The sequence below is a fragment of the Ovis canadensis genome, chromosome 5 (assembly GCF_042477335.2).
Source record: "Ovis canadensis isolate MfBH-ARS-UI-01 breed Bighorn chromosome 5, ARS-UI_OviCan_v2, whole genome shotgun sequence".
NCBI classification, from domain to species: Eukaryota; Metazoa; Chordata; class Mammalia; order Artiodactyla; family Bovidae; genus Ovis; species Ovis canadensis.
Window position 1 is genome coordinate 20,042,981 of NC_091249.1, and position 13,828 is coordinate 20,056,808.

At 51.7% G+C, this 13,828-nt stretch overlaps 1 protein-coding gene across 1 annotated transcript in view; it reads left to right on the top strand.

The window, feature by feature from the left end:
• UNC13A (unc-13 homolog A) overlaps positions 1-13,828 on the top strand; it is a 75,526-nt gene that overhangs the window by 43,498 nt on the left and 18,200 nt on the right. The window contains exons 13-30 of the mRNA XM_069590292.1: positions 85-163; positions 327-332; positions 813-884; positions 1,151-1,370; positions 2,343-2,570; positions 3,690-3,831; positions 3,949-4,118; positions 5,098-5,213; positions 6,494-6,657; positions 7,012-7,162; positions 7,479-7,547; positions 7,861-7,950; positions 8,178-8,312; positions 10,234-10,367; positions 11,479-11,564; positions 11,760-11,886; positions 12,598-12,694; positions 13,069-13,212. Of these exons, the coding sequence (XP_069446393.1) occupies positions 85-163; positions 327-332; positions 813-884; positions 1,151-1,370; positions 2,343-2,570; positions 3,690-3,831; positions 3,949-4,118; positions 5,098-5,213; positions 6,494-6,657; positions 7,012-7,162; positions 7,479-7,547; positions 7,861-7,950; positions 8,178-8,312; positions 10,234-10,367; positions 11,479-11,564; positions 11,760-11,886; positions 12,598-12,694; positions 13,069-13,212 (2,230 nt within the window). The remainder of the gene's footprint in view (positions 1-84; positions 164-326; positions 333-812; positions 885-1,150; positions 1,371-2,342; positions 2,571-3,689; positions 3,832-3,948; positions 4,119-5,097; positions 5,214-6,493; positions 6,658-7,011; positions 7,163-7,478; positions 7,548-7,860; positions 7,951-8,177; positions 8,313-10,233; positions 10,368-11,478; positions 11,565-11,759; positions 11,887-12,597; positions 12,695-13,068; positions 13,213-13,828) is intronic.

A 13,828-nucleotide genomic window follows, 5' to 3' on the forward strand; every position in this document is an offset into this window, starting at 1 on the left:
AGGTATCCTCCCCAGGGCTAAGATAATGTCCGTTGAAGGAAGGGGGACTTCCCTGGGCCCTTGACGTCCCTGGATGTCTTGCAGCCCTGGCGGTGGTCTCATCATCATTGATAGCATGCCGGACATCCGCAAGAGGAAGCCGATCCCACTCGTGAGCGACCTGGTGAGCGCCTGTGCCCTCCCCTCCCCCAGCAGAGCAGCCCTGCCTCAGGCAGTGCTCAGGCTGTGCAACTGCCCATGGCAGACCTGGGGCTAGGGGCTGGCCAGGCATTCTCGGAAACTAATGTGATCTGATTTCTATTCTGCGTGCTGCCTGGACACTTCAGGCCATGGTGAGTGATGGCGACCCAGGCCCTTGACTGTCCTCCCCAGGCCCCCGCCCCGCACTGGGGTCCTCCAGCTGGCCCCCAGCACATGGGTTCTGGGGAGGGAGCCTTGGCATGTGCTGCAGCTCACTGGTGGGGAGGAAAGCAGCTGACTCCCCACTTTGGTTCATGCTGTGGCTGCTGGGTTTGTTCTGAGGCTGGTGACCACGGCCTAGTTCCCGAGTCTGGTCCATGGTGGTGAGGGAGGGCTGAGTCAGAGACGTGGAGCTGCTCCCCTTCCAGGGTCTCTTCTAACCTGGAGCTTCTGTTACTTCCCAATTTTTTTTTTTTTTGCCATTATGCTCTCACTGCTGTGACCTGTTTCCTGTTTGTGGCTGTGACCTGAATCGGTGGTTGGTGGCCTCAAACCGCGGATTCTGCTTGCGGCGATAACCCCTGGGTGTCAATGGACCCTTCTGACTCCCTTGGGGACTTCCCTGTTTCCAGTCCCTTGTCCAGTCCAGAAAAGCAGGCATCACCTCTGCCTTGGCATCCAGCACTTTGAACAACGAAGAGCTGGTGCGTGGGGCTCTTTTCCCCAGGTTGGAGGGTGGACTGGGGCTGGGGGCTCCTGGAGGAAAGGAAGTGGGGTGTGGCAGAGACAGGCACTCCTCACTTTACAGAATTCGACAACACAGCGCATCGTCTATGGATTCCGACAGTGTGGAGGTGGGGGAGGGACGGGGACTTTCCCATCCTCAGCAAGTGGAAGGGGGAGAGGGAGAGGGAAGAAGCCAGTGCCCCCAGGTGAGGGCTCTATGTCACATGCCCTGCTTCCCCTGCAGAAAAATCACGTTTACAAGAAGACCCTGCAAGCCTTAATCTACCCCATCTCGTGCACGACGCCACACAACTTCGAGGTGTGGACGGCCACCACACCCACCTATTGCTACGAGTGTGAGGGGCTGCTGTGGGGCATCGCGCGGCAGGGCATGCGCTGTACCGAGTGCGGCGTCAAGTGCCACGAGAAGTGCCAGGACCTGCTCAATGCAGACTGTCTGCAGCGTGAGTGCTGGACGCTGGCGGGAGCCCAGCGGAGGCCAAGGGGTGGGACTGTTAATGATGGGGGCGGGGCTCTGGCGAGGGGCGGGGCGGGGCGGAGCTATGCTGCTGGGGAGTATTGGGAAGGGAGAAGTGCCGGAGGTCCTAGAGGGGTGCGGCAGGACTCAGGGAGGAGCTAAACTGTACACTATGGAAGGATGCGCGTGCATGCTCGGTCGTGTCCGACTCGGCGACCCCACGAACTGCAGCCCGCCAGGTTCCTCTGTCCATGAAGATTCTCCAGGCAAGAACACTGGAGTAGGCTGCCATGCCCTTCTCCACGTTTGGCAGGAGGGTTCTTTACCGCTAGCGCCACCTGGGAAGCAAATAAACTGTACAAGGGGAGGGCTTAATGGGAGGTAGAGGTTTTCCACGGAGAAAAATGGATTATGGTTAGGGATAACTCAAAGGACAGAGAGAACTTAAGTTGGGCAGAGGAGTAAGAGAAGGGGAGGGACTGGGCGAAGGCTGGGGTCAGAGCAGGAGGGGACTCACGAGGACAGGAGGGGCTGACAGAGGGTGGGAACTTTAGAGGGAAAGGCCTGTTTCGGGGAGGATTCAGAGAGCTGGTAGGAGCTCTGATATCTCTAGTGCTTCCCAAGTAGCTCAGTGGTTAAAAAAAAAAAAAAAAATCCGCCTGCCAATGCAAGAGACTCGGGTTCGATCCCCGTGTCTGGAAGATCCGCTGGAGGAGGAAAATGTAGGTTGCCACCCGCTCCAGTATTCTTGCCTGGGAAATCCCATGGACAGAGGAGCCTGGCGGGCCCCAGTTCATAGGGTCTCAAAGAGTCAGCCACAGCTGAGCACCCACTGCTATCTCACCTGAACCCCGTATCTGCCGCAGCGGACGAGGAAGCCCTGGAGTAAGAATCAGGGCTGTCGCTTCTGGGACGGGGCGCACTGTGTAAGGTGACGCCTGTCTGCGTCCATCCACAGGGGCGGCGGAGAAGAGCTCCAAGCACGGGGCGGAGGACCGGACGCAGAACATCATCATGGTGCTCAAGGACCGCATGAAGATCCGGGAGCGCAACAAGCCCGAGATCTTCGAGCTCATCCAGGAGATCTTCGCGGTGACCAAGACTGCACACACGCAGCAGATGAAGGCGGTCAAGCAGAGCGTGCTGGACGGGACGTCCAAGTGGTCGGCCAAGATCAGCATCACTGGTGAGGCCGCGGAGTGGGGGAGGGGCTGCCACGGGGTCCCATCCGAGCCTCCTGCGCTCCCTCCCACGCTCCTTCCTTCCCTTTGCTACACATATCTGAGGGTTTCCGTGACTTTCTCATGGCTGGGTGTACGCATTTGCGCCCACAGTTGGGCACATATGTCCCCAAACGCTCGGTTCGTAGACGCTAGAACCAGACCTGAAGAAGAGATGAGGGCAAGCAGTTTATCTGGGAGGTGAACCCAGGAAGCACCCAGGAATATTGGGAAATGACACCAGGAGGGAATAAGGCCTACTAACTGGCTCTAGTAAAGAACCTGCCTGCCAATGCAGGAGGCATAAGAGATGCAAGTTTGATTCCTGGGTCGGGAACACCTCCTAGAGGAGGGCATGGCAACCCACTCCAGTATTCTTGCCTGGAGAATCCCATGGACAGAGGGGATGTAGGGCTACAGTCCTGGAGGGCTACAGTCCATAGGGTCGCAGAGTCAGACACGACAAGCGATTTAGCATGCGCGCAGGGTGCCACCTAGCAAGCGATGTAGTGGACACCTGCAACCACTAGGGGACAGTATTGAGCTCCCAGACCTGAGAGGTCCTCCCTCACCCTCCTTGGGATTTCCCTGGAAACAGATGACAAGATGAGGATTTCAGGGCAGATGGGTATCCAGGATGTTGTCCCAGAAAGTCCCAGTGGGAGATGGAGACTTGGATGGAGTGGGAGATGCCAGCAGGAAGGATTTAAACAACTAGTTAAGCAGGGCTTCCAGACCCTCCCTGAATTTGGGAGCAGCGAGGTAAGAAGCTCAGAGGAGGGTGCCAGTCAGGTCATACTGCGGGCAAGTGGCGGCTCAGTTCTTCTGGGGACCTTATGGGGGCAGTGTAGAGCATACGCCTGAGAGTGACCCGCCCCAGGGGTGACCCTTGGGCACCTTCACCTTCTTCACTGGGTGAGGTTTCCCCGCGTTGCATGCACAGTGGGTATGCCCACGGCTCCTGTGGCCAGGGCAAAGCCCTCCGTCCTCGGCACAGGGGTTGCCTGTGGGGCCTGCGGGAGTGACTGTTCTTGGCCTGCCTCCTCCTGGAGCCCACATGTGTATCTGTTTTGTGTGTCTTCCAGTGGTCTGTGCCCAGGGCTTGCAGGCAAAGGACAAGACGGGATCCAGCGACCCCTATGTCACCGTCCAGGTTGGGAAGACCAAGAAACGGACAAAAACCATCTATGGAAACTTGAACCCCGTGTGGGAGGAGAACTTTCACTTGTAAGTGTCTGGCTGCGGCCCCCCATGCGGAGCTTCCTGTGGGGGCAGCTGAAGGCGGCGGGGGTGGAGGGGGGCGGCTTCAAGAGCCCTGCCCCGACCTCCTCCTCCCCTCTGCAGTGAATGCCACAACTCCTCAGACCGAATCAAGGTGCGCGTCTGGGATGAGGACGACGATATCAAATCTCGCGTGAAGCAGCGGTTCAAGAGGGAATCCGATGACTTCCTGGGTCAGACGATCATCGAGGTGCGGACCCTCAGTGGCGAGATGGACGTGTGGTACAACCTGGGTGAGCAAGGGTGGGGTTCGGGGCGGGGGCAGGGAGGGGGAGTCCCAGCCGAAGTGGGGAGCCCGGCTGGAGGGAAGAGAGTGTGTCCAGAGGAGTTAGTCTAGGAGCCCAGTCTAATCAGGAGGCAGGGTCTGTGGGGCCCCATCTGATGAGGAAGGCAGAGACTGTGAGCCCAGTCTGACAGGAGCAGGAAGCCCCCAGGCTGAGAGGGTGAGCAGAACCTAGGCATCTCTTAGTTCAGTTTGGCAGAGTGAAGGAGGGACAGAATCTCCATATCCCATTCTGATGCGGGAGGCAGAAAGAAGATCAGAGGGTCCTTCTAGGAGAGAGGCACAGAGCCAGGCATCTAAGCTAAGAAGGGGAACTGAACTTTGAGAATCCAGCCTAAGGGAAGAGGGAAGAGGTAGATTCCTAATCTGAGAGCCGGGGCCATAGACCCAAGAACTCTAAGAAGATGAGTAGGACCTGTGAGCCCACACCAAGGGCAGAGGAAGAACCCCAGTCTGAGAGGGGTGAGCAGAGTCTCGGAACTTCTTAGTTTGGTTAGAGGAAATCTAGATCTCCCATTCTGATGGGGGAGGCAGGAAGCAAGACCTGAGGATACTAGTCTGAGGACCGAGGCACAGATCCAGGAATCCTGTCTAAGAGAATCAGTCAAGTAGATGCTGGGGAGCTTGATCTGATGAGGAAGACAGAGTCTGAGAGCTCAGCCTCAGGAAGAAGCAAGGCTCTGAGTGTAAAGAAGGAGATGCAAACCAAAGCATTTAATCTGGGAGAGGGATCTGGGATCCTAGTTAGAAGGCAGACACAGGGCTTAAGAATTCTAGTCTAATGGGAGAGACACAAGTCCAGGGAGCCAATCTAAGGAGGAACTCCTAGGCCTTGTCAAGGAGTCTGGGAGGCCTGCAGTCATGACATGTGAAAGTAGCCGGGGGCTATACGGGGAAGTTCTGACACTGCCATCATCTCTGCTCTGCAGACAAGCGGACTGATAAATCTGCTGTGTCGGGGGCCATCCGGCTGCACATCAGTGTGGAGATCAAAGGCGAAGAGAAGGTGGCTCCGTACCACGTCCAGTACACCTGTTTGCACGAGGTGAGGCCCGCTGCTCCACCTTGCCTTTGAAGTCCAGCTTCATCCCCCACGTTCCCTCCGCTCACCACTCCTACCTGCCCCAGCTTCTTCTTCCTCTTTCTGACCACACCATCCACACTCCTCTGGGCCTCTGAGACCATCCCCCATGCCATTCTTTCTGCTCCGAAAACTCCTCCCCATCAATCAAGTTCCATCTGCAGGCCCCCCTCCTCTGGGAAGGGGAATGGACTCCCACCAGCAAACTCCAGGTCTTCCATCTGTCTCAGCCCTGAACACTCACAGTTAGGTTCTTTGTGCCAACGTTCATCTCTTCTAACTGCCTCAGGGTTCCTGGAGAGAACTCAGTTTGTTGGTTGAATGGATGAAGGAGTGTTGAGTGGATAAAAAGTGTGTGAAAAGATGAAAGGATGGGTGGATGGATGTGTGGTTGAATTGTTGGAAGTACAGATGAGTTGAATTGGTGAATCGGAGATAGTTGGATAGATAGGTAGGTGAGCAGATGGACAGACAGATAGATAATGGGTGGAAAGATGGATGGATGAATAACTTGATGGGTGGATAGGAGGGTGATGGGTGGTTGAATGGGTTGATAAATTATTAAGTGGAGAGATTAAGCTGTGGGTAGTTAGATGGGATAGAAGGGTGTGTGGTTGAATTAGTTAGAGGGAAGTTTGTGTAGACAGGTGAATTTGGGGTTGTGGGTAGGTAGGTGAGTGGATAGATGAATGGATGGAAGGAAGGGTGGGTGGACACATGTGTGGTTCAGCTACTGGCAGTATAGATGTGTGGATGGGAGAATTTTGGAGTCGGTGGGTGGATGTGTAGATGCACAGACAGGTGGGTGATAGATGGGTGGATTGATGGCTGATGGCCAGAAGCATGAATTATTGGATGGACAGTGAAGTTGTGGGTAAATGTATGGGATGGATGGATGTGCGGTTGAATTTTTGAAAGAGTGGATAAGTGAACAGGTGGGTTTTGGGGCAGTTGTATTGATGGGTAAATGAATAGATGGATAGCGAGATGGATAGGTGGGTAGATGGGTGGATGGGCAGACGTACAGATGGATAGGTGTGTAGCTGAACTGTTGGAAGGATGGATGAGGGATAACTGAAATTTGGGGTAGTTGGATGGATGGATGGGTGGTGGATGGACCAAAGAGATGAATGAATTAGTGAGTAAACAGATCGGTGAATGAGGTAAGCTGCCCTCTACCTGGGATCTCTGGCCCTTTGTGTCCCCTTATACTCTCGATGACACCTTCTCCCTTGTGGTGGCAGAACCTGTTCCACTTCGTGACAGACGTGCAGAACAATGGGGTCGTGAAGATCCCAGATGCCAAAGGTGATGACGCCTGGAAAGTTTACTATGATGAGACAGCGCAGGAGATTGTAGACGAATTTGCCATGCGCTATGGCGTCGAGTCCATCTACCAAGCCATGACGTAAGGCTGCAGGCTGGGGTGGACGTGAGGTGCAGGAAACTGGGGGGGGAGGGGTGGCTGCCAAGCGGACACTGGCAGATCTGGGGTGGAAGGGGCTCTTGGGAGGGGAATCCAGAGAGAAGATGAGTGTGGTCGGGGTTCTGTAATTTTCCTGGAGGCTAGGGAAGTGTCATTGGTGGGAACCTGAGTGACAAGGATGAGAGCTGGAGATGGAGACAGATAGGGCAATTCAGAGAACTCAGAGGGCAGAATCGAGCAGAGGGTAAGGGTATGGTTTGACGGGTTGGCGGGCTGTCTTAGAGGCATTCTGGGGTCTGGACACCAGACCCAGTGCTTCCCATTCCCTCCTACCAGCCACTTTGCCTGCCTCTCTTCCAAGTACATGTGTCCTGGGGTGCCTGCCGTCATGAGCACCCTGCTTGCCAACATCAACGCCTATTATGCTCACACCACCGCCTCCACCAACGTGTCTGCCTCCGACCGCTTCGCCGCCTCCAACTTTGGGGTCAGTTCCAGGAGCAGAGGCCTAGAGATAAGGGAGAGCTTGACCCTGTGCTGGTCAGACCTCATGTGACTCCCAGATCCCCAGTCTGGACCTCACTTGCTGTGTGACTTTGCACCATTCCGTTCCCCTCTCGGAGCCTAATTTTGCCCCTGTGCTGAATGGAAATGGATGTTATGAGGGGTCAGTTCAACAGTGGATGGGGTGTGCGTAGTGTTTACCAACCTCTTAGCCAGTATGTCAGCCAACTTTGGCCGGTGTGCTTGATCCCCAAGTCCCTGCTTTTGCCCAACCTCCTCCTCCACCTCTACCTCCTCAGAAAGAGCGCTTTGTGAAGCTCCTGGACCAGCTGCATAACTCCCTGCGGATTGACCTCTCCATGTATCGGGTGAGAAGTGCACGTGTGACGGTTCACTCAGCGCATGCATGTGTGTGCCTGAAGGGGACTGCTACCAGCAAGCATGTATATCGGAGAACCCGTCCTAACATGTGGAATGTGTTCCTCCAACACACGTGCACATGTGTGGGCAGCACCTGCTCAGCACGTTTAGTACCTCCAAGAAGATACCCCCAGATACTTCAAGATGTTCTCAGTTGCCTCTAACACACCTCTTGAAACTTGGAGGCTCTTGTGTCTCCCCTAAAACACAATCGCCCATTAACCCCTAGCCTTCTGCCATAACCCCACCTCCCTCCCATAGAATAACTTCCCAGCCAGCAGTCCAGAGAGACTCCAGGACCTCAAATCCACTGTGGACCTTCTCACCAGCATCACCTTCTTTCGGATGAAGGTAGGTAAGGGGACCTAGTTCCATTAGGTCTCTGAGAAGGATACTCCAGGACTCTTAGGTCCTAAATAAGTAACATTTTGTCTGGAAAGCAGGGCCCTTTCTCAGTGACCCTGTGCTTTCATGTTCCTATGTCATTTCCTTAAACACAGATCCACCTGTAGCAACTTTCTGGGTACCTCCTGTCCCCAGTTTTGCACAACCATGCCCTTCTCCCTTCCTCCCTCCAGGTACAAGAACTCCAGAGCCCACCCCGAGCCAGCCAGGTGGTGAAGGACTGTGTGAAAGCCTGCCTCAACTCTACTTATGAGTACATCTTCAACAATTGTCATGAACTGTACAGTCGAGAGTACCAGACGGACCCGGTGAGGACCCCGGATGAGGCAGAAGGGACCAGGGGGCTCTAACTAGACCCTGGTCTGAGTCTTACTTCCCAAGTGATTTAACTCTTCTCAACCTCCGTATCTTCCCCTGTAAAATGGAGTCATAAACCCACACCTCAGGATTGAGGAGGAAATTCAATGAGATGCAAGCTTTAGATAAAGTATAGTTAAGTACTTAGCATCTGGTACACAGTAGGAGCTCAATCAGTTTGGTTTTAGGGGCTTCCCAGGTAGCTCAGTGGTAAAGAATCTGCCTGCCAACGCAGGAGCCGCAGGAGTCAAAAGTTCAAACCCTGGGTTAGGAAGATCCCCTGGAGGAGAAAATGGCGAACCACTCCAGTATTCTGACCTGGGAAATCCCATGGACAGAGGAGCCTGGCAGGCTACAGTCCATGGGATCACAAAGAACCCGATATGACTGAAGCATCTGAGCACAAACTTAGTTGAGCCTGGCATAGTACAGTGTGCCTGCAGTAGAGTCCCTGTTCAAGAAATGTTGAGTTGAATTGAATTTCTTCAGTTCAGTCTTGAACTCAATTTATTTGAGTATTTATTTATTTATTTGAGATCTTTCAACACATTGTTTACACATATAATATCCCAGGATTGTCAATGCGGTCAAGGAGTTTATACTCTATTGGGGGTAAAGTGTATAAATTGGAAATTTACAACCGGAGTTATTAGCACTGGGATGGAGAAATCACAAGAGGCTGTGGGAGCTGAGCCCTTGCATCAGCTTGGGCTTCTGATAAGAGAGAACACATAAGCTGAATTCTGCTCAATTTTCTTTTATTCTGTTTATTTACATTGAGATGACTAGAGTTGAAATCAAGTAGCTCTTAACTGGGTTGGGATAAAGTAGATTAAACTGAGTTTGGTTTAGTTCAATTATTAATATAATAATCAGTTTAGGTCTGTTTATTTCTATTCACTTGACTTAAGTTAAAATTGCTCTAGGCTAAAAAAAATTGTTCTGGGCTAATTAAGTGAGCATCACCAAGTTGGACTGAGTTGAGTGAAAATTTATTCATTTCCATTTAGTTTATTTGAAATTGTTCTTGACTGGGTTGAATTGGCTTGAGTTAGGATGAGGTTGACTGTTGGATTAGGTATAGTTGAGTTCAGTTGAGTTGGACTTATTTCAGTTGAGTTTAACTACCAATATTCTCATTTCCATTGATTGACCAAAGTTGGATTGAGTTGGCCTGAGTATGTTGGGCTGAGATAAGTAGGTGAAGTTGGATTGGGTTGACTTGGGTTGAATTGAATTAATTACTTTAGGTTGGATTGAGTTCAAGTTGATGTATTTCCATTATTTTGATTTAGATTGATGTTGATCTTGGGCACATTGGTTAGGTTCAATCCAATTGGATTAATCTGAGTTTAATTCAATCCTGTTAAGTTTAATTCTATTCATTCGGTGTAATTGGCCCTGTTCCACTGAATTAACTCTGAGAACTGCCATCTGTTAAGCTGAGTAGTCCTGATTTGCATTTATTTTGATTCTGTTCGGTTTAGTGGGCTTGAGTTTGTTCAGCTAAATTCAGTTCCACTTGTTTTTATGAGTCTAATTAAGCTTCTTGAGCTGTGTGGACATGAGCTCTCTCGGGGCCTGTTTTATCCTTGTTGTTCAGTCGCTAAGTCGTGTTTGACTCTTTTTGACCCCACGGACTGCTGCATGCCAGGGTTCCCCATCCTCCGCTGTCTTCCAGAGTTTGCTCAAACTCATGTCCATTGAGGCCAGTTTACATGAGTTTAATTCCTTTTCAAGAAGACCTCCCACCTGAGTCATAAACATGTTAATTGGGCCCTTCCTCCCTAACCTCCTGCCCCTCAATAATGAACTATCTGAGCTGCCTACCCCTGAACCCTTTGTGACCAACATCCCCACTGTTCTTTCCAGGCCAAGAAGGGGGAAGTTCCCCCAGAGGAACAGGGCCCCAGCATCAAGAACCTCGACTTCTGGTCCAAGCTGATCACCCTCATAGTGTCCATCATTGAGGAAGACAAAAATTCGTACACTCCCTGCCTCAACCAGTGAGTTCTGTGTAATTAATTACCCGGAGGTCGTCATGAGTGTGTGTCACGATTTTGTGTCTTGTGTGTAAAGGCAACCCTATCTAATTATATATGAAATGTGTATATGGGGGCAGCTGTGCGTGCGGTTGTGCATGGATGAAATACAGCGTAATTTGCACACAGAATTGTGCATATGTACACAACCACTGGCCTAGTCAGACATGTATTTTCTATGTGTTGATGTACGTAACAGTGTGTACATGTATATATAATTTTATGTGTCTGTAGGTTCATAAATAACAGTAGTGTTGCTCGAGTATTCCCTGTGTGTTATACTCTGCTAAATCTTTTGCATGTACATTGCATTATCTCTTACATGTGTGAATGTAATTTTGTGTGTAGTTGTGGTCCGCGGGTTTAGTTGTTACTTGTGTACAGTTGTATACTTTAGTATGTGATGTGAATTGGGTAATTATGTGTGAATGTGTGTACAGTTTTGGTTTGTGGTTTTACACGTCTGTAGAATTTTCATCTGTGTTAACTGAGTGAGCTATGGTGTTTTCTTGCTCCCTGAGGTGAATGCTAGAAGGGCTCCTGGCTCTGGAGTGCCAGCATCTCTTGGTTACTCCAATATTAAGTTCAGAGCAGGGATTTTGGATGAATGGACCAAAGGGTGGACAGATGAAGGGATGTATGGACAGGTGAATGGAGATGGATAGATGAACAGGTGGATATACAGACAGGTGGATGCATGGATGGGTGGATGAATAGATGGATGGACAGATGGCTGGATGGATAAGCAGATGGATTAATAGGTGGATGGATGAATAGATTGGCGGACGGGCGGTTGGGTGAGTAAAAGAATGAAGGCAGGAAGAGATGAGTGGTGAGACGGGGGATGGGTGAAGAGACAGATGGGTGAGTGGGGTAGCGAATGCACGGAGGGATGGGTAGCTGGAGGCTCAGAGAGAAGCAGGCCTCAGTGCAGAGTCACTTAGCAAGTCAGTGGCTATGCGTGAACTTGAATCCAGACCCCTTGCCTGTCCCCCACTACCCTGTAGGACTGGGACGGCCAAGCAGCCTGTCTGCTTCTGTCTGCCAAGGTTTCATACTTCATGACCTTCACTAGGTTTCCCCAGGAGCTGAACGTGGGTAAAATCAGCGCTGAAGTGATGTGGAATCTGTTTGCCCAGGATATGAAGTATGCAATGGAGGGTGAGTGCCCCCCACCCCCACATCTCCCAGCCTGGAAGCAGCGGTTAGCTGTGCCTCAGTGTCCCCCACTAAGGTTGTGAGTTCCCTGGTCCCTTGTATTGGAGGTCTGACCTCAGTGGTGGCCTGAGTGGGCACTGCCAAAGCAGAGAGCGGTAGACACCTCCGGCTAAGTTGCCCCCTTGCTTTCCCCACCAGAGCACGATAAGCATCGCCTGTGCAAGAGTGCCGACTACATGAACCTCCACTTCAAGGTCAAATGGCTCTACAATGAGTATGTGGCTGAGCTGCCTGCCTTTAAGGACCGAGTGCCCGAGTATCCTGCGTAAGTCCCCTGTCCTGAGCCCAAGCCAGAACTGTAGTGCTGACAGCTAGGCTGAAGTCCCAGATGGGAGAGTTGACGTCCTCTGAGTTCCCTGGGCATCAGACAGCGAGACTGAGGTCCCGGGCAGGAGAGTTGACCTCTTCAGAGCTTCCTGGGCATCAGGGGGGCACAGGTGGGGTACAATCCCAGTGTTCTCCATTCTCAGCTGTTGAACTATGGACTTCTCTAGCCAGACAGTTAATGATCAGAAGATCCAGGAGCCATGCTGAGCAGTCCCACTTGTCCTTTCTCCTTCAATCCCTTCGCCAGTTCTATGAGATAGGAGTATTGTCATTTCTACTTTGTGGATTAAAAAGTAGAGGATAAAATACTGAAAGATTTGCCCAAGGTGATGCCCAGTTAGTGACAGAGCCAGGATTTGACCTCGGGACGTTTGACTCTTGGGCTGTGTTGGAGAGTGGGATGGTCACCATTTACCAGGACCTACTGTGTGCTGTATCAGGATCTCAGAGAATAAACCCACCTGCCCAAAGGCAGTTTACCCACCAGGATCCACATGTCTGGGCCTGGCTCTGACAATGGTCATTCAGTCCATTTCAACGGTGAAGTAGGAGGGGAGCTGGGGAGTGGCCACCCAGGCCATAGGTGAGTCTGAGCAGAGGATTAGGGAGACAAGAGATGGTAGGGCCCCATCTTGGCTGTCCATTCCAGGTGGTTTGAGCCCTTTGTCATCCAGTGGCTGGATGAGAATGAGGAAGTGTCCCGAGATTTCTTGCATGGAGCCCTGGAGAGAGACAAGAAGGATGGGGTAAGAAAAGTGATCCACCACCAAGCTTCCAGTTTGCCCACAGTGGCCTCATGACTTCTGGGGTCCATTGAGATCCAATCTGGGGGCAAAACTGCCCTTGGGATGAGGCCAGTCTCTGGAAAACATGTCCATCGCTGTCTTGTTCACAGTGTTGATGGGTCTTTTGTTCCTCTGTCAAATGAATGAGAGGTTATCAAGCCTGACCCATCCCCCTGCGTCCACCTCTGAGCCCTGGCTCTGAGTTCACCTTGCCCACTCTCCATCTCACTGTCATCCCAGGGCACTCTGGTTCTCCCTGTAAAGCAGGAGGGTTGGACTGCAGAGACTGTCTGGCTCTGACCTCTCTCCTCCCTCCATCCTCCCTTCCGATGTAGTTCCAGCAGACTTCAGAGCATGCCCTGTTCTCCTGCTCCGTGGTGGATGTCTTCTCCCAGCTCAACCAGAGCTTTGAGATCATCAAGAAACTCGAGTGTCCTGACCCCCAGATTGTGGGGCACTACATGAGGCGCTTTGCCAAGGTTTGGGGTGTGGATGGGGTCCAGGTGGGGGATGGAATAGGGTCAAAGTTGGCGTTGGTGTTGAGGTGGGATTGAGGTCAAGGTTGGGGTTGTTGAAATCACTGGTATTAAGGTAGGGGTTGATGCCCATGTTAGGATTGGTCATGCCATAGACATTGGAGTTATGGTTGGAGTTTAGGGTTGGGTTTCGAGGTTGGAGGTTGGGTTGAGGTTAGGGTTGAGGTCATTGAGATTTAAGTTGGGATCAGGGTTTGGGTTGAGAGTTTGAGGTTGGGGTTGAGGTCAGGGTCATAGTTAATGTTGGAGATGAATTCGGACCTGGGGTCAGGGTTAGGGGTGAGATTGAGATTTGGGTTAGTTTTGGGGTTACTATTAGGACTGGGACTCAATCAAACATTGAGTTTGGAGTGAGTACTGGGATTTATATAGAATGTGAGCAGGTGTTGAGGTGAGTTTGAAGGTTGGGGCCATTGACCTGGGGTTGAAGTTCAGTTGGATTGACTTTAACCTGGGGTAAAGTTGAGGATTGCAGATAGGAATTGGGATTCAATTTGGGACTGAGTTATGCTTGTGCTTGGGGTTAGGTTAATATGACTGTTGGGTTGCTCTGAAGAGG